The 25,050-nt window shown below is 48.5% G+C and overlaps 1 protein-coding gene across 3 annotated transcripts in view; it reads right to left on the bottom strand.

The window, feature by feature from the left end:
- The window catches only part of LOC140419383 (interphotoreceptor matrix proteoglycan 1-like), a 226,334-nt gene that overhangs the window by 166,700 nt on the left and 34,584 nt on the right, over window positions 1-25,050 (bottom strand). For all 3 annotated transcript variants that reach the window (XM_072503256.1, XM_072503260.1, XM_072503269.1), the window contains exon 2: window positions 16,296-16,523. In XM_072503256.1, coding sequence (XP_072359357.1) covers window positions 16,296-16,523 — 228 coding nt within the window. The remainder of the gene's footprint in view (window positions 1-16,295; window positions 16,524-25,050) is intronic.

The raw sequence follows: 25,050 nt of genomic DNA, 5'->3' as shown, positions 1-25,050 counted from the left end.
TGTTACTCTCCTCAGCGTCAAATCATCTATTCCCCTGCTCTGTGCCCCAGGGTGCATCACAAACAGTTCACTCTTCCCCATATTCAGTTTATATCCCGAAAATTCCCCAAACTCCCTGAGTGTCTGCATTATCTCGGGCATCCCCTCCACTGGGTCCGCGACATACAACAAAGTCATCCGCGTATAATGACACCCGGTGCTCTTCTCCTCCCCTAAGTACTCCCCTCCACTTCCTAGAGCCCCTCAGCGCTATGGCCAGTGGCTCAATTGCCAACGCAAACAGTATCGGGGACAGGGGACACCCCTGTCTTGTCTCTCTATATAGACGGAAGTAGTCAGATCTCTGCCTGTTTGTGATCACACTTGCCACCGGGACCCTATATAAAAGCTGAACCCACCCAATAAACCCCTCTCCAAATCCAAATCTCCTCAACACTTCCCACAGGTAATCCCACTCCACTCTATCAAATGCTTTCTCAGCGTCCATCGCCACCACTATCTCCGCCTCTCCCTCCGGCGGGGACATCATCATCACACCTAGCAGCCTCCGTATATTAGTGTTCAACTGTCTCCCCTTAACAAACCCAGTTTGATCCTCGTGAACCACCCCTGGGACATAATCCTCTATCCTCGTCGCCATCACCTTGGCCAAGAGCTTGGCATCTACATTCAGAAGGGAGCTAGGCCTGTAAGACCCGCACTGCAGCGGGTCTTTGTCCCTCTTCAGGAGCAACGATATCGTCGCCTCCGACATCGTCGGGGGCAATGTCCCCCTTTCCCTGGCCTCGTTAAAGGTTCTCGTCAGAAGCGGGGCTAGTAGGTCCATGTATTTCCTATAAAATTCCACCGGGAACCCATCTGGTCCTGGGGCCTTCCCTGCCTGCATGCTCCCAATCCCTTTTACCACCTCCTCCACCTCAATCTGTGCTCCCAATCCTGTCCTCTCCTGCTCCTCCACCTTCGGGAATTCCAGCTGATCCAGGAAGTGCATCATTCCCTCCTTCCCTTCCGGGGGTTGAGCCTTATACAGCCTCTCATAAAATGCCTTAAACACCCCGTTCACCCTCTCTGCTCCCCGTTCCATCTCACCCTCCTCGTCCCTCACCCCACCTATATCCCTCGCCGCCCCTCTCTTCCTCAATTGTTGGGCCAGTAACCGGCTCGCCTTCTCTCCGCACTCATACTGTTACCCCTGTGCCTTCCTCCATTGCGCCTCTGCCCTGCCCGTGGTCAGCAAGTCAAATTCCGTATGCAACCTTCGTCTTTCCCTGTACAGTCCCTCATCCGGAGCCTCTGCATACTGCCTATCCACCCTCAATATTTCTCTCAACAATCGCTCCCTCTCTTTACTCTCTTGTTTCCCCTTATGGGCCTTTATGGAAATCAGTTCCCCTCTGACCACTGCCTTCAGTGCCTCCCAGACCACTCCCACCTGAACCTCTCCATCATCGTTAATCTCCAGGTACCTTTCGATACATCCCTTCACCCTTACACACACACCCTCATCCGCCAACAGTCCCATATCTAATCTCCAGAGTGGGTGCCGTTCCTTTTCCTCTCCTACTACCAGATCTACCCAATGTGGGGCATGGTCCGAGATGGCTATGGCCGAATACTCCGTCCCTGTCACCTTTGGGATCAGTGCCCTTCCCAGGACAAAGAAGTCTATCCGAGAATACACCTTGTGGACATGAGAGAAGAAGGAAAACTCCCTACTCCTGGGCCTAGTGAATCTCCAGGGGTCTACTCCTCCCATCAGCTCCATGAAGTCCTTAAGCACCTTGGCCGCTGCCGGCCTCCTCCCGGTCCTAGACCTGGACCGTCCAGCCCTGGATCCTGCACCGTGTTGAAATCTCCCCCCATTACCAACTTTCCCGCCTCCAGGTCCGGGATACGCCCCATCATACGCTTCATGAAGTTTGCATCATCCCAGTTCGGGGCATATACATTCACCAGAACCACCGCTTCCCCTTGTAATCTGCCACTCACCATCACGTACTGTCCGCTACTACCCCACTGTCCGCTACTATGGTCCTCGCCTCAAACACTACCCGTTTCCCCACTAATATAGCCACCCCTCTATTTTACGCATCCAAGCCCGAATGAAATACCTGTCTCACCCATCCTTTACGTAATCTGACCTGATCCGCCAGTTTCAGATGCGTCTCCTGTAGCATGACCACATCTGCCTTTAATTTCTTTAGGTGCGCGAGTACCCTTGCCCTCTTAATCGGCCCATTCAGCCCTCTCACATTCCACGTGATCAACCGGGTCGGGGGTCTCTTTACCCCCCCCCCCCCCCCCCCCCCGCCATGTCGACTAGCCATCCCCTTTTTTAGACCAGCTCCTCACCCGGCTCCCACGCTCCCGTTTGTCCCCCCGACGGTGTCCTCCCGTCCCGACCACCCCGCGCCATAACAGCTCCCCCTTTCCCTTAGCAGTAGCAACCCAGTTAACACTCCCCCCCCCTCCGCTAGATCCCTTTCTAGCGTAATTGCTCCCCCCATGTTGCTCCCAGAAGTCAGCAAACTCTGGCTGACCTCGGCTTCCCCCGTTTATCCTTGGCCCCCCCATTGTGTAAGGCCCCCTCCTTCCTGCGCTCCCTTTCCCGCCGCAATTACCATAGCGCGGGAACAAAGCCCGCGTTTCCCACTCGGCCTCGCCCCTAATGGCGCAGCTCCCTCTCTCCTTCCCCCTCTCCTTCCCCACCGGCGCCCACAGTTCACCATACCCCCCCCCCCCCCAACGAGGGGAATAGAGAAAATGTCCCCCCCTTCCCCCTTCCCCGTCCCATACAATCCCCCCACTACTTTATTACAGAAACTCTTTCTCTCTCCAGTCTAGTCCAACTTCTCCTCTACAATAAATGTCCACGCCTCTTCTGCCGTCTCGAAGCAGTGATGTTTCCCTTGGTGTGTAACCCACAGCCTCGCTGGCTGCAGCATTCCAAATTTAACTTTCTTTCTGTGCAGCACCGCCTTGGCCCAATTGAAACTCGCCCTCCTTCTCGCCCCCTCCGCACTCCAATCCTGGTACACGCGGATCACCGCGTTCTCCCACCTGCTGCTCCGTTCTTTTTCGCCCATCTCAGGACCATCTCCCTGTCCTTATAGCGGTGAAACCTCACCACTATGGCTCGAGGTATTTCTCCTGCCTTTGGTCTTTGCGCAAGGACTCGATATGCTCCCTCCACTTCCAAGGGGCCCGTCGGGGCCTCCGGTCCCATTAACGAGTGAAGCAATGTGCTCACATATGCCCCAACGTCCGCCCCCTCTGCACCTTCGGGAACACCCAAAACTCTTAAGTTCTTCCTCCTCGAGTTATTCTCCAGGGCTTCCAGCCTCTCTACACACCTTTTATGCAGTGCCTCGTGCATCTCTGTCTTCACCACCAGGCCCTGTATTTCATCCTCATTCTCAGCAGCCTTTGCCTTCACATCACGAAGCTCCAACTCCTGGGTCTTCTGTGCCTCCTTTAGCCCTTCAATCGCCTGTAGCATCTGGGCCAACACCTCCTTCTTCAGCTCCTCCACCCAACGCCACAGGAACTCTTGCTGTTCCGGGCCCCACACCAAACGGCCTCCTTCCGCCGCCATCTTGCTTCGTGCTTCCCTTCCTTGCCGCTGCTCCTGAGGATCCTCTGCAATCCGGCCACTACTCTCTCCTTTCTCCATATATATCTGGGGGGATTCCCTTCTATTTCACCGCACAATGGTTTTAGCCGTCAAAAATTGTCGTTGGGACTCCTAATAAGAGCCCAAAAGTCCGTTCCAATGGGAGGTGCCGAAACGTGCGACTCAGCTGGTCATCGCCGCACCCGGAAATCAATTTGATATGTTCTTAAAGCGCGAGAGCCCTTTTAGAAATCTTCAGAAGCAACAGCTTCAACTGGAGAGGTTAGAAGTTGCATTCCAGAAACAAGTCCTAAAACGGGAGGATGAATTCAGCGAGAATAATACCTCAATGGGAGAGGCGCAGGGTCTGACAGAGGTACCGCCACAATCTGGAGAATCATAGAATTTACAGTGAAGAAGGAGACCACCTGGCCTATCGGGTCCGCACCGACCCACCGAAAGAGCACCCACCCAAGCCCACGTCTCTACCCTATCCCCGTAACCCAGTAACCCCACTTAACCTTTGGATACTAAGGGGCAATTTAGCACGGCCAATCCACCTAACCTGCACATCTTCGAACTGTGGGAGGAAACCGGAGCACCCGGAGGAAACTCACGCAGACACAGGGAGAAAATGCAAACACCACCCAGTCACCCAAGGCCGGAATTGAACCCGGGTCCCTGGAGCTATGAGGTAGCAGTGCTAACCACTGTGCCACCATGCCATCTCAGGAGGCTGTGCCATGAGATTCAGGTAACGGAGGCTCTGGTATGGAGGCTGGAGGGGCAGTGGTTGGCAATGAAATAACAGATTGAAAAACAGATTGGCAATGAAATAACAGCCAGGGGCACAAACTAAAGAATAGCCTCTGTAATGAAAGCTCTTAAAAAGCAGCCGAATCAGGTTGTACGACGTGATAACAGGGCTAAATGCCGTGTTTTTCATAAAGGTCAAGAAGGATTGGCAAGGGGACTTCCGGTTGCGACTATGCCTGGGTAGGTCGCACGGTCGGCAGCTCCTGCCAAGAACGGACTTTTGGGCCCTTTTAAGGATCCCCAGCGGCACTTGGACGACGATTCCCGGTGTGGGAAGGCAGCAGTGAGGTTCCCCCAGCACTGCATGGAGTGGACCAGGAGTGGAGCGGTCAAAAAAGTGATCTTGGAGAAGAGAGGAGAATGGGCGGGAAAAAGTAAGATGGTGGCGGGCGGAGACCAGGCAGCGTGGGCGCAATGGTCGCGGGAGCAGTAGCAGTTCCTGAAAAGCTACTTTGCGGAGCTGAAAGCAGAGATGCTGGCCCCAATGAAAGCGTCGATTGAGAGGCAGGGGGAGACCCAGAAGGCTCAAGGGACGGCGATTAGAGAGGTGCAGCAGAAAGCCTCTGAAAACGAGGATGAGATCCTGGGCCTGGCGGTGAAAGTGGAGGCGCACGAGGCGCTGCATGAAAAGTGGCAGGAAAAGTTTGAGGACCTGGAGAACAGGTTGAGGAGGAAGAATCTCCGGATTCTGGGTCTCCCTGAAGGGGTGGAGGGGTCCGACATCGGGGCATATGTAGCCACGATGCTGAATACGCTAATGGGTGCGGGAGCCTTCCCGAGGCCCCTGAAGCTGGATGGGGCTCACAGAGTCCTGGCAAGGAGGCCTAAGGCAAATGAGCCGCCAAGGGCCATAGTGGTGAGGTTTCACCGCTTCACGGACAGAGAGTGCGTCCTGAGATGGGCGAAGAAAGAACGGAGCAGCAAGTGGGAGAATACGGAGATCCGCATCTACCAAGACTGGAGTGCAGAGCTGGCCAAGAAGAGGGCAGGATTCAACCGGGCCAAGGCGGTTCTCCACCGAAAGGGGGTGAAGTTCGGGCTGTTGCAGCCAGCGCGATTGTGGGTCACTTTTCAGGACCGCCACCATTATTTCGATATGCCAGAGGAGGCATGGACCTTTATTCAGAACGGAAAATTGGACTCGAACTAACGGTTTGCTGTAGGTTTTGGGAAAGCTGGGGAGTGGGAAGGGGGCATTGGATGTGACATGTGTGTTTTAATGGGCATGGTTATTGTTTTGGAGGGGCCGCCCCTCGTGTTCGAAGGGGGGAGGGATGCAGGAGGCCCTGGGTCGTTGGGAATTGGGGAGAGGCTGCAGGAGAAAGGAGCTGCGCCACAGGGGGGCGTGGCCTGATGGGAGTGGCGGTGCCGGAGGGGTGTCAGAATCGACCTGAAGGGGGAGGGGGGGACTTTTATGGGAAATCTAAACGAGGGATCGTTGGCGTGGTGGGAGCGGCTGGGGTCAGCAGGAGACAGCTGACTTACGGGAGTGCAATGGGAGGAGCAAGGGGGCTAGACAGTTTTCTAGCCAGAGTGGGGGGTGGGGGGGATGGGGGGACTGGACTGTACAAGTCAGAACCCCCGGAGGGGGGGGGGGGGGGGGGATGCGGTGGTTCCTGGACCAATTGAGGTTTCTGAGAGTGGAGGAGGGGCAAGTGGAAGGCCTGGGGCCCCGATTGGGATAGAGGAGCTGGTTACGGGGTTGGGGAGCATGCAGGTGGGCAAGGCCCCGGGGCCTGATGGGTTCCCGGTCGAATTTTACAGGATGTATGTGGATCTGCTGGGTCCGCTGCTGGTGAGAACCTTCAACGAGGCGAGGGAGGAAGGGATTCTCCCCCCGACAATGTCTCGGGCGCTGATCTCGCTGATCCTTAAGCGGGACAAGGACCCGCTGCAGTGTGGCTCGTATAGGCCGATCTCACTCCTTAATGTAGTTGCCAAGTTGCTGGCAAAGGTCCTAGCCACAAGGATTGAGGATTGTGTCCCGGGAGTGATACATGAGGACCAGACGGGGTTCGTGAAGGGCAGGCAGTTAAATGCAAATGTGCGGAGGCTCCTAAATGTGATTATGATGCCCTCGGAGAGTGGGGAGGCAAAAGTGGTGGCGGCAATGGACGCGGAGAAGGCCTTTGATCGGTGGAGTGGGAGTACCTATGGGAAGTGCTTGGCAGGTTTGGATTCGGGGAGGGGTTTGTAGGGTGGGTCAAATTGTTATACCAGGCCCCGGTGGTGAGCGTATCTACGAACTGGCGGAGTTCAGAATATTTTAGGTTGCACCGTGGGACGAGACAGGGGTGCCCCCTGTCCCCTCTGTTGTTTGCTTTGGCAATTGAGCCGCTGGCCATGGCATTGAGGGAATCTAGAAACTGGAGGGGGTTGGTCCGGGGAGGGGAGGAACATTGGGTCTCGTTGTATGCTGATGACCTGCTTTTGTACATCGCAGATCCAGTGGAGGGGATGATGGAGGTCATGCGGATCCTTAGGGAGTTTGGGGACTTCTCAGGCTACAAGCTGAACGTGGGGCAGAGTGAGCTCTTTGTGGTGCATGCGAGGGGCCAGGAAAGGGGGCTGGAGGAGCTGCCGCTTAAGAGGGCTGAGGGGAGTTTCTGATATTTGGGTATCCAGGTAGAAGTTGGGGGCCCCTGCATAAGCTTAATTTGGCGCGGTTGGTGGACCAGATGGAGGAAGACTTTAGGAGATGGGACGTGTTGCCACTCTCCCTGGCGGGCAGGGTGCAGTCCGTTAAGATGACAGTCCTCCCTAGGTTCCTGTTTGTATTCCAGTGCCTGCCCATTCTCATCCCCAAGGCCTTTTTTAAGCGAGTAAGCAGGAGCATTATGGGGTTTGTATAGGCAAGTAAGACCCTGAGGGTCAAGGGGCTGTTACTGGAGCGTAGTCAGGACAGGGATGGGCTGGCGCTACCGAACCTGTGTAGTTATTACTGGGCAGCTAATGTGGCAATGATTCGGAAATGGGTAATGGAGGGAGATGGGGGACGTGGAAAAGATTAGAGGCGGCGTCATGGGTGGGCACTAGCTTGGGAGCGCTGGTGACGGCACCTTTGCCACTACCGCCGACGCGGTACACCATGAGCCCGGTGGTGGCGGTGACACTGAGGATCTGGGGGCAGTGGAGACAGCACAGGGGTGAGTTGGGGGCCTCAATTTGCTCCCCAATACGGAATAATCATAGGTTTGCACCGGGCAGGATAGATGGCGGATTCCTAAGCTGGCATCGGGCAGGAATTAAAAGGATGGGAACCTATTTATCGACGGGGCTTTTGCTAGCCTGGGGGCGCTGGAGGAGAAATTTGGGTTCCCTCCCCGGAACCGCTTTCAGGTACATGCAGGTGAGGGTGTTTGTGAGAAGGCAGGTAAGGGAATATCCTCTGCTTCTTGCACAGAGGATTCAGGACAGGGTGACCTCGGGTGTATGGGTGGGAGAAGGCAAGTCTCGGCGATCTATCAGGAGTTGCACGGGGCGGAGGAAGCCTCGGTGGAGGAGCTGAAGGGCAAGTGGGAGGAGGAGCTGGGTGAGGAACAGGATGAGGGCTTGTGGGCGGAGGCCCTGGGCAAGGTTAATTCCTCCTCGTCTTGCGCCAGGCTCAGCCTGATCCAGTTCAAAGTGGTTCACAGGGCACATATGACAGGGGCGAGGATGTGCAAGTTTTCTGGGGTGGAGGACAGATGCATGAGGTGCTCGGTGAGCCCAGCAAATCACGCCCATATGTTCTGGGTGTGCCCAGCGCTAGAGGGGTGCTGGAGGGGCTTCGCAAAGGCTATGTCCAAGGTCTTGGATACTCGGGTAAAACCGAGCTGGGGGATAGCAATATTTGAGGTGTCAGACGAGCCGGGAGTACAGGAGCCGAAAGAGGCCGGAGTTCTGGCCTTTGCGCCCTTGGTAGCCCGGAGGAGGATCCTACTAATGTGGAGGGGTGCGAAACCCCCAAGCGTGGAGGCTTGGATTAATGACATGGCAGGGTTCATCAAGTTGGAGAGGATAAAGTTTGCCTTGCGAGGGTCTGTGCAGGGGTTCTCCAGGCGGTGGCAACCGTTCCTAGACTTTCTCGCGGAATGTCAGGTGGAGGTCAGCAACAGCAGCAACCCAGGGGGGAGAAGGAGGGCTGGGGGAAGGTTTTTTTTGGCTTGTTTTTATTACTGTAAGGGGCGTTTGCCCCATTTTTGTTCTTAGTTTGTTAGATAGTTTAATGTTTCGTGGTTTAAGTTGTTGGAGGGAATGGCGTAAGGCCCCCCCTTTTTATTTTTCTTCTGTATATTTTCTTTCCTTTTTGAAGTGTCTTGTAAAAATTTTTTGAAAACCTTGAATAAACATATTTTTAAAAAAAGAAGTATTGGTAAGGAACTGTACCATCAGTGGGAAGTGGATACCTGCCACCGTGTTAGCACAGATTTCCTACACAGAACCGATTTCCTGTTCAAACTTGGGACCATGTTGTGTGGAGATGTGACACTGACCAACTTTTAGCAGCTAGAACAGGTTTGCCAGAGACAGAGTCAACCGAGAGTCTGCAACAAACTGTGCCAAGTGAAGACCTAGACATTACTGAGAACCTGACAATACCAGAAACAGCTCTGGAAAACATTACCTCAGTTGAGGACATTTTAACACCGAGTCAACCTGCAAAAATGATGCCGATTCCGGTTGAGGCAACTACAGAAGACGCCCAAACTCAAGCAAAAACTCCAGAGGCTGAGGTCAACATGAAAAAGAAGATGCCTGAGGTTCATCAACAACCACACAGAAATTGATGTCCTCCAAAATGTCTAACTTATTGACTGGTCTGTTTGTTAATTGTTGTTATTGTAAATTTTGATTGTTAACATCAGACTGTTTTATTGCAGGCACCTCTGATGTAAAGGGGGAGGAAAGTATTGGTATTCATGGTTGTCCCGAATTGGAACCAGGTTACTTTAAGAGTTTGAACATGTGATAGAATTGATGATGTCATCGGCAGTTTGGGCAGGCTAACAGTCAGCCTAGTCTAGCAGCTTTGAGAGGAGACACCTTTCCAATAAAACTCTTGTTTGCTTGTACCTTCATGGTCGATCCTTTCAAAATACCACACATGAGTGCTCAGCTACTGTCTGGGGTTTCTCAGAGCACTCAATTTCTCGTCTTAACTCCAATAAGGTATAGCAGCATAGTAATCACTCTACCTGGCTGACGTCCTGAGAGAATATGCAGCAGAGCTGTCAATAACGTGTGGATACAATTGTAGGCCGGTTTAGCTCAGTTGGCTGGACAGCTGGTTCATGACGCAGAGTGAGGCCAGCAGCGTGGGTTCAATCTCCAATCAGGCTGAGGTTATTCATGGCAGCCCTGTCTTCTCAACCTTGGCCCTCGCCTGAGGTGTGGTGATCCTCAGTTTAAATCACCACCAGTCAGCTCTCCCCCTCAAAGGGGGAAATCAGTTGATGGTCATCTGGGACTATGGCGACTTTACTTTACAATCATGACAAATTATAGAAAGTCTCCCGATGTGCATCAAAAGTATTTTTCAGGTTCAGCGAAGTTGATCTCATCCAGAAAGAGCACACCGAAAGCTCAGCATTGTTTCAATTTGCAGCAATAACTTATTCATTGAGCTGGCTGCTGTTGTTGTTACTAAAATGGCATACCATCTCTTTAATGAGCTCTTGCAAGCAATTTAATTGTCAACCAACCCCTTAACAATCCTCTAGGTCGTCGTTCCTATCTCAAGCTACAAATCCGTTTCCAAGATGCTGCCTTGAGTTAAATGTGGGCCAAACAGTTTTTTCAGTCTATAATAATAATCTTTATTATTGTCACAAGTAGGCTTACATTAACACTGCAATGAAGTTACTGAGAAAAGCCCCTAGTCGCCACATTCCGGCGCCTGTTCGGGTACACAGAGGGAGAATTCAGATCGTCCAATTCACCTAACAAGTACGTCTTTCGGGACTTGTGGGATGAAACCGGAGCACCCAGAAAAACCTACGCAGACACGGGGAGAACATATAGACTCCGCACAGACAGTGATCCGAGCAGGAATCGAATCCGGGATCCTGGAGCTGTGAAGTAACAGTGCTAACCATTGTACTACTCAAGGCCCAACTTGGCTGCTTCTATAGCTATAGAGTCATTTACGGCACAGAAGGAGGCCATTTGGCCATGCCAGGATGACATCCAACAATCCAGTCAGTCCCACCCCACCCCCACTCCCCCCACCCCCGCCGCTCAATACCTGTGGCTCTGAGAGTTTATTTTGTTCAAGTGTAACCAATAGGGGCGGCATGGTGACACAGTGGTTAACAGTGCTGCCTCGCAGCGCCAATTCTGACCTTGGGTGACTGTCTGTGTGAGGTTTGCACATTCTTTCCGTGTCTGCGTGGGTTTCCTTCGGGTGCTCCGGTTTCCTCCCACAGCCCAATGATGTATAGGTTAGGTGGGGTTATGTGGAGTGGGCCTTGGTAGAATGCTCTTTCAGAGGGTCTGTGAAGACTCAGCGGGCAGTAGGGAATCTATGGAGACAAATCAGTGTTATGCACTGATTAATGTTGCAATTTCCCTACTCTACATAGTCCTGGCGCATGGTCCCAGCATCCACACGACTCACCTGTTCAAATTGGTATCTGGTGCTGCCTGCAGCAGAAGTGTGTGCAGAGGGCACATGGGAACACGCTGGACCTGAGACAGCACCCTTACTGCTGAAAATATGCGTGATAGACAGCAGCATCATGCGGTATTTGCCTCTGATCATTTTATTATTAACTGGCAACTAAGGTGTGAGAAAGGGGTTGTGAAGTAGATGGAGGAAATTGTGGGTGGGATTTGTGCATAAGCAGGTACCCAGGATAAAAGACAAAAAACCCAACATCATCAGGATTTGGAACCTCTAGAAGGAGAAATGAGTAAGCGTTGAAGGGAGCCTTCAGGGCTCCTTGGTGCAACCTTGGTTCATGGTCTAACAGAAGGACTGATGGGTGGACAGGCCCAATAAGATACATGGAGCCAAATACATATAGAATTTGTTATAACTGGTAGACAGCGGGCATTAGAATGAACAGTTGCCGTTGTGGAAGTGATTGCTCTGTTCAATGTGGATATAGGAAAGGATTAAAAGCCCATCAAGTTTCACAACAGAGTGAGTGGCTGGATCAGATGACAGTTTATAGGAATAAAAGGAAGAGAGAGTTTATGATTTATTTTAAATTCATTCGTAAGATGAGAGCACCACTGGCAAGGCCAAAAATTATTGCCCAATCCTACTTGCCCTTCAGAAGGTGTCTGACGAGTCGTCTTCTTGAACCGCCGCTGATTCTTTGCCACCTCAGGACAATTCAAATTGCTTTGCAATCTGTAAACCTCTTTTAAAGTGCTTACCACAGCAACCAGTCCGTGCATAAACACCAGTTAAGATAAATGATCAGATAACTTGTTTTAGCGATGTTGGTTGAGTGACAAATATTGACCAGGACACCGTTGCTGCTTTTTTAAAATGCAGTTGTGCTGTGGGATCATCGACAGCCGCTTGAGGGGGCAAAAGGGGCCTTAGTTTAACATTTCCTTCAGAGGACAGGATCTCTAACATTGTAGCACCCTCAGTATTGTATAGTAGAGACAGCATTGATTATGTGTTGAAAGGTCTAGGGAGAGATTTGAACCCAAGAACCTCTGACCCACAGCCAGGCCAAGAGTTCATAGCAGAAGACAAGATGTATCGGCATTCTTAGTAATATGCTGAGCGTCCTAGAATTGAAGGTATTTCAAATGAGATGGAAGAGTGGGAAATGACAGGATCATTTCAGAGGCACACATCTCGAGGACGTTAGAACAGAGACTAACAGGATTAGAAGCTAGATTGGAGTCAAGAGAGTGAAATAAAGGATATACTTGGCATAATCTCAGTTAAATGACAAACCAAATCGAGAACTTAAGCATTTGACATGGGTTTATGCTTTTTAAAAAGCTGACTGACTCATGAAGCAGAAGGGGGCCCGTTTCTGTAAGTTACATAATTTGCCAAATGCACCACAGTTTTTGTTTTGAGAAGATGATTGTTATACATTTTTCAATGTAGCTAGAAAATGAGATTATACAGTGGACAGAGAGCATTAAATAAGAAGTAACTTTTATCTTTTTAGAAAGATTCTCAGGATTACAGATATAGGCTCAGCTTTCAGAACTAATGTTAGAATTTCTATAATAATGGGGAGACGGTGGAGTAGGATAATGTACAGGGCCAGAAATCCAGGCCAATGGTCTGGGGACCGAGCTTCAAATCCCACCATTCATTAATTTGCCAGCAGGCAGGCAGCCCCAGACCCTTGTGGATCGCACCCAATAATTGAGAGGGAAGAGATGACAATTCCGAGTGAGGGAAGATCAGCAGTTGGATGGGAATATTCACATAATGGCTATGCTACTGGACTAGTAATCTAGAGGACAGGATGAGTAATCCTGAGATATAAATTCAATTCCCACCATGGAATCTGGGGAGTTAAATCTAATTAATTAAATAAATCTGGGACAAAGAAGCTGGATCTCAGTCACGGAGAACATGAAACCCAGGGATCAGCGTTAAAATCTGCCCCATGCCCTGGAGGGAAGGAAATCTGTTTTACTTAGTTGGCCTGGCTTATAAGTGACCCCTGGCCCATATCCAGCTAATTGACTCTTAACTGCTAACAACTGCTATCTGAAGTGGCCACGTAAGCCACTCAGTTGTATCAAACTGCTGTTAAAATGTTAAAAAGTTGAATAAAATTGGAGAGAACCCCTAACATAGACCAGTGGGCTGGTTTAGCTCAGTGGGCTAGACAGCTGGTTTGTGTTGCAGAACGCGGCCAGCAGTGCGGGCACAATTCCCGAACCAGCTGAGGATTCTGATACTCCCTCTGTGTACCCGAACAGGCGCCGGAATGTACCGTCTGGGGGCTTTTCACAGTAACTTCATTGCAGTGTTAATGTAAGCCTACTTGTGACAATAAAAGGTTATTTATTATTTACTTGATGTATTTAAAGCACGGTAAACAACAAAGGTATGCCCTGCTCAGTCAGCTTTGCAAAGTTGGGGAATTGTGCCAAGATTGGGAGCTCTTCACAAAGGCTGTGACTTCTCGTTATTGGCTCAAAGAAATCCCTGCTGATCACCCCCCACTGGCCTCCCTGGGCTGATGAACCAGTACACCTCCACGTTGAACAACGTTTGAAAGATGAATTGAGGGTAGCATAGGATGGGAAACTTCAATGCCCATTGTCAAGAATTGATTGGAAACACCACCAATGACTAGGTTGGCCGAGTCCTGAAGGAGACATTTGCCAGACTGGGCTTTGTGGTAGGTAGTGAGGAAACCAGCATGAGAATAATCGTACTTGATATTTTCTTCACCAATCTACCTGCTGCAGGTGCATGTTGTAGTGATCTGTACATCTGTACATACATCTGCACATACACCAGGGACTACAGACAGGTGTAACAGCCACAGCATCACTAGACGGCAGCATCAGAGACGGGTAGAAAGGGTCCAGCCCAAGGACGATCCGCCTTTTTCAGAAGCACAGGGCTAGTGAGCAGCAGCACACAGAGACAGCTCAGCATAGGCAGTTTACCTTAGCTTCACTGGTCATACCTCTTGACTGTATTATATCTAGTTAAGCTCTGGAAACAGAACAAACCTATTGAATAAAGTATTTGTGTTAACTGGAAGTCTACAGTCTTTATTCAGACTTAGAGAGTGACATACATGTGTCCATGACAGTATTGGCGGCTGCGACCAATATACAGTCCTTGTGGAGATGAAGGCTTTTAATGTCATGTTGGCGGGGGATACAACAGATTTTGTAAAATGGGGGAATTGATGAACAGAACTTGCTGAGGATGCACAGTTAAGTACAGGTTTCAAAATACGGTGTAAATTGTTCAGTTGCATTTGCAAATTCACAGATAATGAAGCAGACCAGGACGACATTCAAGCATGGACTGAGAAGTGGCAAATAACATTTGTGCTACACAAGTGTCAGACAATAACCACCTCCAACAAAAAGGAATCTATCCATCTCCTCTTGGAGCTCAAGCGCATTATCATCACTGAATGCTACACTTCAATAATCTGCGGATTGCCACTGACTGGAAACTTAACCAGAGCAGCCATGTAAATACTGTGGCTACAAGAGCAAGTCCGAGACATGAGAATTCTGCTGTGAGAAACTATTCTTCTGATTTTCCAAAGCCTGTCTGCCATTTACAAGGCACAAGTCAGGAGTGAAATGGAATACTCTCCACTTGCCTGGATGAGTGCAGCTCCAATGACACTCAAGGAGCTCGACACCATCCAGGACAAAGCACTCTTCTTGATTGACACTCCACCCACCACCTTAAACATTCACTCTTTCCACCACCAGCGTGTCATTGTTGCAGTGTGTATCATCTGCAGGATGCAATACAGCAACTTGCCAATAATCCAATAGCAGCACCCTCCAATTCTGCAACCTCCACCACCAAGAACAACAAGGGAAGCTTCTGCCGCCCCTTGGCTGCAGAGTGTCATGGCCTGAGGAAACCCAGGCAGCACCAATGAATTTCAGATTGGGCTCCCAATTCCAGCACAGGAGCCTGATGTAAATATGAATCATTTGCCACTACGCAGTGGGACACACAAAGGTTATCGGGGCGAGGTGGAATGTGAAGCTAAGGCCACAATCAGATGAGCCATGATTGTATTGAATAGCGGAGCATGCTTGAGAGGCTGAATGGCCTACTCCTGCTCTTAACTTGTATGTTCATATGTAATCCATGAAACCCGCCATGGTAAACATGATGACAAATGCATGTGACATGCTGTGGTGGGTTCACATGGATTTAATTTATAATTCTCCACACTACAACTCCCTCACTCATCTTGGAAGTGTAAATGTTGCGGCTATAATTTCAGTGAGCGAGTGATAAATCTATGTGATAGCTCCCGAGGAATGCAAATACAGTTAGGATAGATTTCTAACAGAAATAAATAGATAGCGATGCAGTATATGAGTGACATGAGAATCATGTCAGGTTTAGTAGCAATAGGTGGATGGCTTCTACGGTTCCCACTGTTATCCATTATTGGGTTTTTCCCCTGATGTCAAATCTGACTCTCTTGTCGACCAACTGATAACACTGGATTACTGTGATAGGTCACCGACTCCATTATTGTATCCTGTGAATCCCAAGTAGATAGAAAGTTAACTTGATTGATCTTGGTATTTTCTGTCCAGTAAGTTATGAAAAGCAGGTGGATATGGTTGGTTTTTTTTCCGCTGGAGCAAAGAAGATTGAGAGGCGACCTGATTGAGGTGTAGACGGTTATGAGGGATATGGACAGGATGGATAGGAAGCAGCTGCCCCCCTTAGTTCAAGGTGAGGGGCAGGAGGTTTAGGGTGAATTTGAGGAAAACCTTTTTTACCCAGAAGATGGTGACGGGTTGGAATGCACTGCCCAGGTGGGTGGTAAAGGCGGGTTTCCTCACATCCTTTAAACAGTGCCTGGATGAGTATTTGACGCATCTTAACTTTCAAGGCTTGGGGCCAAGTGCTGGCATACGGGATTAGGTAGGCAGGTCAGGTGTTTTTCGTGCATGGGTGCAGACTTGATGGGCCGAAGGGCCTCTTCTGTGCAGTATTATTCTGTGATTCTGTGACTGCTTGAAAGAAGTTTGCGTTTGGAACAAACAGAGAGAAACAGAGGGTCTTGTTTCTTAAGTTGGTGCCAGTCATTGAAGATACTAATGTGTAAAGTGAAATAAGTTCCAGATCTGTTTGTCACCAGATACATATTTCCACAAAGTAATTGAACTTCAAATTAATTTAATATAAAGTGGTTATACATCAAAATAAATTGCTTACCCTTTAACTTGTAATATGCTAGGTGACTGGCCATGATCTGCCTGATTGACTCTGTGGTGCAAATTTTAATTCCATTTTGGAAGAAGGTTGACCTCTTTGCCCTGTACTTGGCTGTCCAGTTGACTATCCTTCCAATGGTTGAGGTTTGTTGGCTGGTTACTGCATTCAGTGACTCAGGAGCTCCAGGGTTCCTTTTATTCTCCCTATTATTCCCCACTGCAACACCATCTGCAAATACAAAATAAAACAAATAGCCTAATTATTACACATTTTTTTCTTACCAAATAGTTGGTGTAGGAAAACCTGTATGAGATATTTACTTACTGTTTTTAAGTTCCATCTAACTGAAAGGTAAAATCATTCAGAACAGACGGAGACCATTCAGCCCATCATTCCTATACCAACACTGTGCAAGAGCTCTCCAATTGGTTCTGCTCCCTGTAACCGTGCAAATATTTCCTTTTCAAATATATATCCCCTTCAGAATGTTACTGAGTTACCATCAACAGTCAGTACCTTCAGATCAGAATAACTCAGTCAGCAAATCCTCAGAAAGGTCACATTAAGTGGAAATCTAAATTACATGTCAGTCGAATATAATAAAAATAAAATACTGAGCAATTTTAAACTAGCAATAAGGGAAAAAAATCTGTTCTTACTAACAGTAACAAAAAAAAGAGCTGCGGAATTGACAACTTAACCTCCAGTCAAGAGGCTTAGGTACCATCCCATTAATTCTAAATTAGGCCAGAAGAATCCCTGGGGATAGAAGAAAACGAAAGCTAACAAACAGCAACAAGAACTTGTATTTATAGATAGCCTATAAAAATATAAAATGTCCAAAGCGTTTCAACTTAAAGTGAACAGAACAACCTGGAAGAGCAGGGAAAAAGGAAGTAAATGGACTGTTTGAATATCTCCTAAACTGTGATACAAAGAACAAAGAACAAAGAAATGTACAGCACAGGAACAGGCCATTCGGCCCTCCAAGCCCGTGCCGACCATGCTGCCCGACTAAACTACAATCTTCTACACTTCCTGGGTCCGTATCCCTCTATTCCCATCCTATTCATGTATTTGTCAAGATGCCCATTAAATGTCACTATCGTCCCTGCTTCCACCACCTCCGGATTAAACTCCATCTGCCATCTCTCCGCCCAAGTCTCCAAACAATCTAAATCCTGCTGTATCCTCTGACAGTCCTCATCACTATCCGCAACTCCACTAACCTTTGTGTCGTCTGCAAACTTACTATTCAGACCAGTTACATTTTCCTCCAAATCATTTGTATAAACTACAAACAGCAAAGGTCCCAGCACTGATCCCTGCGGAACACCACTGGACACAGCCATCCAATTAGAAAAGCATCCTTCCATTGCTACTCTCTGCCTTCTATGACCTAGCCAGTTCTGTATCCACCTTGCTAGCTCACCTCTGATCCCGTGTGACTTCACCTTTTGTACTAGTCTACCATGAGGGACCTTGTCAAAGGCCTTACTGAAGTCCATATAGACAACATCCACTGCCCTACCTGCATCAATCATCTTTGTGACCTCCTCGAAAAACTCTATCAAGTTAGTGAGACATGACCTCCCCTTCACAAAACCATGCTGCCTCTCACTAATACGTCCATTTGCTTCTAAATGGGAGTAAATCCTGTCTCGAAGAATTCTCTCCAGTAATTTCCCTACCACTGAAATAAGACTCACTGGCCTGTAGTTCCCTGGATTAACCTTGCTACCCTTCTTAAACAGAGGAACAACATTGGTTATTCTCCAGTCCTCCGGGACATCACCTGAAGACAGTGAGGATCCAAAGATTTCTGTCAAGGCCTCAGCAACTTCCTCTCCAGCCTCCTTCAGTATTCTGGGGTAGATCCCATCAGGCCCTGGGGACTTATCTACCTTAATATTTTTCAAGACGCCCAACACCTCGTCTTTTTGGATCACAATGTGACCCAGGCTATCTACACACCCTTCTCCAGACTCAACATCTACCAATTCCCTCTCTTTGGTGAATACTGATGCAAAGTATTCATTTAGTACCTCGCCCATTTCCTCTGGCTCCACACATAGATTCCCTTGCCTATCCTTCAGTGGGCCAACCCTTTCCCTGGCTACCCTCTTGCTTTTTATGTACGTGGAAAAAGCCTTGGGATTTTCCTTAACCCTATTTGCCAATGACTTTTCGTGACCCCTTCTAGCCCTCCTGACTCCTTGCTTAAGTTCCTTCCTACTTTCCTTCTATTCCACACAGGCTTCATCTGTTCCCAGACTTTTAGCCCTGACAAATGCCTCCTTTTTCTTTTTGACGAGGCCTACAATATCTCTCGTTATCCAAGGTTCCTGAAAATTGCAGTATTTATCCTTCTTCCTCACAGGAACATGTCGGTCCTGAATTCCTTTCAACTGACACATGAAAGACTCCCACATGTCAGATGTTGATTTGCCCTCAAACATCCACCCCCAATCTAGGTTCTTCAGTTCCCGCCTAATATTGTTATAATTAGCCTTCCCCCAATTTAGCACATTCACCCTAGGACCACTCTTATCCTTGTCCACCAGCACTTTAAAACTTACTGAATTGTGGTCACTGTTACCGAAATGCTCCCCTACCAAAACTTCTACCACCTGTCCGGGCTCACTCCCCAATACCAGGTCCAGTACCGCCCCTTCCCTAGTTGGACTGTCTACATATTGTTTTAAGAAGCCCTCCTGGATGCTCCTTACAAACTCTGCCCCGTCTAAGCCCCTGGCACTAAGTGAGTCTCAGTCAATATTGGGGAAGTCTCCCATCACCACAACCCTGTTGTTTTTACTCTTTTCAAAAATCTGTCTACCTATCTGCTCCTCTATCTCCCGCTGGCTGTTGGGAGGCCTGTAGTAAACTCCCAACATTGTGACTGCACCCTTCTTATTCCTGATCTCTACCCATATAGCCTCACTGCCCTCGGAGGTGTCCACCCGTAGTACAGCTGTGATATCCTCCCTAACCAGTAGCGCAACTCCGCCACCCCTTTTACATCCCCTTCTATCCTGCCTGAAACATCTAAATCCTGGAACGTTTAGCTGCCAATCCTGCCCTTCCCTCAACCAGGTCTCTGTAATGGCAACAACATCATAGTTCCAAATACTAATCCAAGCTCTAAGTTCATCTGCCTTACCCGTGATACTTCTTGCATTAAAACATATGCACTTCAGGCCACCAGACCCGCTGTGTTCAGCAACCTCTCCCTGTCTGCTCTGCCTCAGAGCCACACTGTCCCTATTCCCTAGTTCTCCCTCAATGTGCTCACCTTCTGACCTATTGCTCCCGTGCCCACCCCCTGCCATATTAGTTTAAACCCTCCCGTGTGACACTAGCAAACCTCACGGCCAGGATATTTATGCCTCTCCGGTTTAGATGCAACCCGTCCTTCTTATATAGGTCACACCTGCCCCGGAAGAGCTCCCAGTGGTCCAGATAACGGAAACCCTCCCTCCTACACCAGCTGTTTAGCCACGTGTTTAGCTGCTCTATCTTCCTATTTCTAGCCTCACTGGCACGTGGCACAGGGAGTAATCCCGAGATTACAACCCTAGAGGTCCTGTCTTTTAACTTTCTGCCTAGCTCCCTGAACTCCTGCTGCAGGACCTCATGTCCCTTCCTGCCTATGTCGTTAGTACCAATGTGTACAACGACCTCTGCCTGTTTGCCCTCCCCCTTCAGGATGCCCTCTACCTGTTCGGAGACATCCTGGACCCTGGCACCAGGGAGGAACATACCATCCTGGAGTCTCTTTCACATTCACAGAAGCGCCTATCTGTGCCCCTGACTATAGAGTTCCCTATTACTATTGCTTTTCTGCGCTTTGACCCTCCCTTCTGAACATCAGAGCCAGCCGTGGTGCCACTGCTCTGGATGCTGTTGTTTTCCCCTGTTAGGCTATCCCCCCCGACAGTATCCAAAGGGGTATACCTGTTCAAGAGGGGGACAACCACAGGGGATTCCTGCACTGACTACCTACCCTTTCTGGCGGTCTCCCATTTCTCTGCCTGCACCTTGGGTGTGACCACATTTATATAACTGCTATCTATGACGCTTTCCGCCAGCTGCATACTCCTAAGTGCATCCAATTGCTGCTCCAATCGAACCATGCGGTCTGTGAGGAGCTCCAGTTGGGTGCACTTTCTGCAGATGAAGCCATCCGGGACGCTGGAAGCCTCCCGGGCCTGCCACATCTCACAGTCAGAGAACTGCACCCCTCTAACTGACATTGCGTCAATTAATTAGTAAATTAAAGTTGAAAGTTAAAATAAAAAATTTTTTAAAAAGTTACTGTTAACTATCTGTTTCCTAGCACTAGATTTCTACTATAAATGTTAAAGCTAAATATAGTACTCTCGGATCTCTGGCTTAGATTCCCTTCTAAATTATAATTAAGTAATTATGTTTAATTAGTTACCAATGCTTAATTTTTTAAATTTAGTGTAGATTCCCAACCAGCCACTCAGGTCACAGCTTTTCTGGGATGTCACTTCAGTTCCCCCCCCCCCCCCACACACACACAATTTGAAAAGGTAATAAAAGCAAAAATGAGTAAAAATCACTTACTTACCTTCTGAGGGTCTCAGATGTTCTCAGGTTCTCTCCCTGCTGATTAAAAGTTACAGGCCAGAAGAAAGAGAGAGAAAAAAACAGTAGGGAAAAAGCACCTTCTCCCACTCTTCACCGAATTACCTCACTGCACCAAATTACCAAGTTTCAAATTCTCACTCTGTCTGTGTCTCACTCACTCAGGCTGTGTCCCTTTGACCAGCGCAACGTTTACTAAGTGCGCTTTCTGTCTGTCTTTTATACAGACGTCAGGATGACTCACACTAAAACTTCAAAGAGAAGAATACAATGTGTCCCTTTGTGCCCCTAAACAGGCCTCAGGTGACTGACAGATAACTGCCTCTCAGCAATTAGGGTGGGGGCAGCTTTAGCCAATCAGGCACTAATCTACACTGCACTTTTAACTGAAAAACAACAGAATTAGATTTATCACTTACCTTTCCTGGTTACCTCACTGCACCAAATTACCAAGTTTCAAATTCTCACTCCGCCTGTGTCTCACTCACCCAGGCTGTGTCTCTTTGACCAGCGCAACAACAGCGTGATGACAAGATACTACACCCTTCTCAGGTAAATCTGCTATGTCACGCTAAGTATCCATACCTCAAAAAAGTGTACAATTCAGGGGTCACGGCTCCCACTTGTTATCCATAAGACCATAAGAAATAGAAACAGGAGTGGGCCATTTGGTCCCTCGATCTGGCTCCGTCATTCAACAGGATCACGATTGATCCAACATTACTCACGTCTACTTTCCTGTCCTTTCCCCGTAACCCTTGATTCCCTTACTGATCGAGAATCTATCGATTTCAGTCTTAAATATAAAAAAGGACTCTGCCCCCACAGCTCTCTGTGGTAAGGAGTTCCAAAGACACACAACCCTCTGAGAGAAGAAATTTCTCCTCACCTCAGTCTTAAATGGGCACCCCTTTATTCTGAGACTTTGCCCTCTGTTCTGAGGCATTCCCAAGAGGGGAAATATATAAGACAAATTATTAGGTTTGGTTCAACTAACCACTTCGCCTTCAACACCATCATCATAGCCAAGCTCATATCAAAGCTCCAAAGCCCAGGACTTGGCTCCTCCCTCTGCAACTGGATCCTCGACTTTCTGACCCACAGACCCACAATCAGTAAGGATAAGTAACAACAGGTCCTCCACGATAGTCCTCAATACCGGGGTCCCGCAAGGTTGCATACTTAGCCCCCTACTATACTCCCTACACACACGACTGCATGGCAAAATTTGGCTCCAACTCCATCTACAGGTTTGCTGACGTCACGACCGTAGTCATTGATCTCGAACAAATATGAGTCAGAATACAGGAGGACAATAGAGAACCTAATAGAGTGGTGTAATGACAACAATCTCTCCCTCAATGTCAGCAAAACTAAAGAGTTCATCATTGACTTCAGGAAACAAAGTACTGTACACATCCCTGTCAGCATCAATGGGGCCGAGGTGGAGATGGTTGACAGCTTCAAATTCCGAGGTGTGCACATCACCAAAAATCTGTCCTGCTCCACCCACGTCGACGCTACCACCAAGAAAGCCCAACAGCGCCTATACTTCCTCAGGAAACTAAGGAAATTCGGCAGGTCCGCATTGACTCTTACCAACTTCTGCAGATGCACCAGAGAAAGAATCCTATCTGGTTGCATCACAGCCTGGTATGGCAACTGCTCGGCCCAAGACCGTAAGAAACTATAGATAGTCCTGAACAATACCTAGTCCATCACATGAACCTACCTCCTATCCATTGACTCTGTCTACACCTCCAGCTACCTTGGGAAAGCGAGCAGCATAATCAAAGACCCCTCCCACCCGGCTTACTCACTCTTCCAACTTCTTTCATCGAGCAGGAGATACAAAAGTCTGAGAACACGCACGAACAGACTCAAAAACAGCTTCTTCCCCACTGTTACCAGACTCCTAAACGACCCTCTTATGGACTGACCAGATCTCTTCACACATCTTCTCTACTGAGTAGTACTACACTCCTGTCTGCTTCACCCGATGCCTGTGTCTAATGTATTTACATTGTGTACTTTATATGTTTGCCCTATTCTGTATTTTCTTTTCGGAATGATCTGTCTGAGCTGCACGCAGAACAATACTGTTCACTATACCTCGGTACACGTGACAATAAACAAATCCAATATCCAACACATAAGCTGCCAAATATACAATTTAAAAAAAATTCCACTTAAGGGGCAATTTAGCGTGATCAATCCACCTACCCTGCACATCTTTGCGTTGTGGTGGTGAGACCCACGCAGACACGGGGAGACTGTGCAAACACCACATGGACAGTGACCTGGGGCCGGGATCGAACCCAGGTCCTCGGCGCCTTGATGCAGCAGTGCTAACCACTGTGCCACCCTTGCCAAACATACAATTGACAAAATGTAAGCAAATCATAAAGGAATGAAAAAAACAACTGAACCCAAAGCAATTTCATTCTTCCGTCATTTTCAAAGTTACCACTCATTTACCAGGTGTCACAAAACCCATCGATCAAAGTCAAAAAGTTTTCTTCAGAATGTTCATCTATACATTTTATCATCTACGCAGAAGTGAGTGTATACCACTGGAAATGTTGCCCGGGGCTTGGCCATCTGAAGCATAACTCGAGCATCCCGAGTTACGCACTAATGAGGATTGATTGGCATAAGGCATGACTTCTGCCCCTCAGTCAGGAGGAAGTCCTGCCTTGGAGAGTTGCCGGTCAATCACAGTAGTCTCCAGTTCCTCCATCAACAGTGCTGCAGTGGCAGGAAGAGTTTCTACATGGAGCTACCAGAGCCTAACTCTGGGAACCAGAGGTCCAGGTAAGTATCAGAGGTCCCAGGGTGGGGAGTGTAAAGATGTCCTAGGAGTCAAAAGGTGTGGGAGATATTGGGTTCTTGGGGGTTGGCTGGGTGGGGAGGGAGGTCCGGAGGTCACCGGGCCTTAAGGGGAGGGCACCTCCAGTCAGAAGGGAGCCTCTAATGGAGACAAGAGAACAGTCTCTCCCTCTTTCCACCTAAGATCGACTTATCTTCATTTTTGGGCTCTACCGAGCTGTCATCCGTCTACTACTTAGGCTGGATGAGAAAGGGCCCTTAATTAACCATTTCCGGGCCTCAATTGGGGAAAAGTGGGCTTCCCGTCTGAGGCCCTGGCCGCCCTAAAGTAAAATTGCTGTGAGGTTAGGGAGGGCAGGAAACTGGAGGGAATCCCATCCCTTCAATTTCATGCTCTCCCCTCAACCTCAGAACCTGCTGGGTGAGGGCTGAAGGGCGGAGAAGTGTAAAATTCTGGCATTCATTGCTAATTTTACAAGCATACACAGAAGTTTACTTTCTGGAAAAAAAATCTATTAAGCTTACTACTATGTTCTCATTCTTTCTAAGATAGTTCTTTGTACACAGCACCAAGAATCACTCTGATAAGTAGCCCTTTATTGTCTGTGACCCAGAGTGTTCCCTTTCTTTCATTATGTCTCAGTAGTGTAGTGTGCCCAGCAATCAAACAGTAAACTGTGTTACTGTATTCAGCTTACTGGACCTATCAGTGATATAACTTGACATCACCTAGGCTTTGGAAAGATGCTCTCAGACCATAGCTTTACCCGCAAATAAGTTTAGCCTATATTCACCAATAGTGAAAGGTTAAATAGTACCTCCTCCGGCTGGGGTCTTAGTGATGAAAGGCATTAATTTAAATTGTCGTTGGCAGCGAGGGCTGAGTTAGGAGAATTTTTCTTGTTTACAGACATTTATTTTATTGAAGGACGGATTGCTCTGCAGAGACCATTGCAGCTTTTTACAGGAAAATTGGAAAAGTGGAAACAAATGTGGCGAGAACCTGAAGACTATAGCAGTGGGATTCCTTTTGGATTGCTGTCGATAATTACGAGCCAGTACAAACAGAATGGGCTGAATGATCTCCCTGGTGCTGGGGCCAATTCAAAGAGTCTACAGGTAAGCAGCAGCAAACATGAGCATGTTTGCAGTGATAAATCGCGATTGTTCCTTCCTTAGATGTCGGAAATGTGTCCTTGTGTTAACTCAAAGTGAAACAATAATAATAATCACTTATTGTCACGAGTAGGCTTCAATGAAGTTACTGTGAAAAGCCCCTAGTCGCCACATTCCGGCACCTGTTCGGGTACAC

This window comes from Scyliorhinus torazame, chromosome 1, assembly GCF_047496885.1.
Source record: "Scyliorhinus torazame isolate Kashiwa2021f chromosome 1, sScyTor2.1, whole genome shotgun sequence".
NCBI classification, from domain to species: domain Eukaryota; kingdom Metazoa; phylum Chordata; class Chondrichthyes; order Carcharhiniformes; family Scyliorhinidae; genus Scyliorhinus; species Scyliorhinus torazame.
The sequence above is the reverse complement of the archived record's forward strand: the minus strand, read 5'-3'. Positions and strand labels throughout refer to the sequence as shown.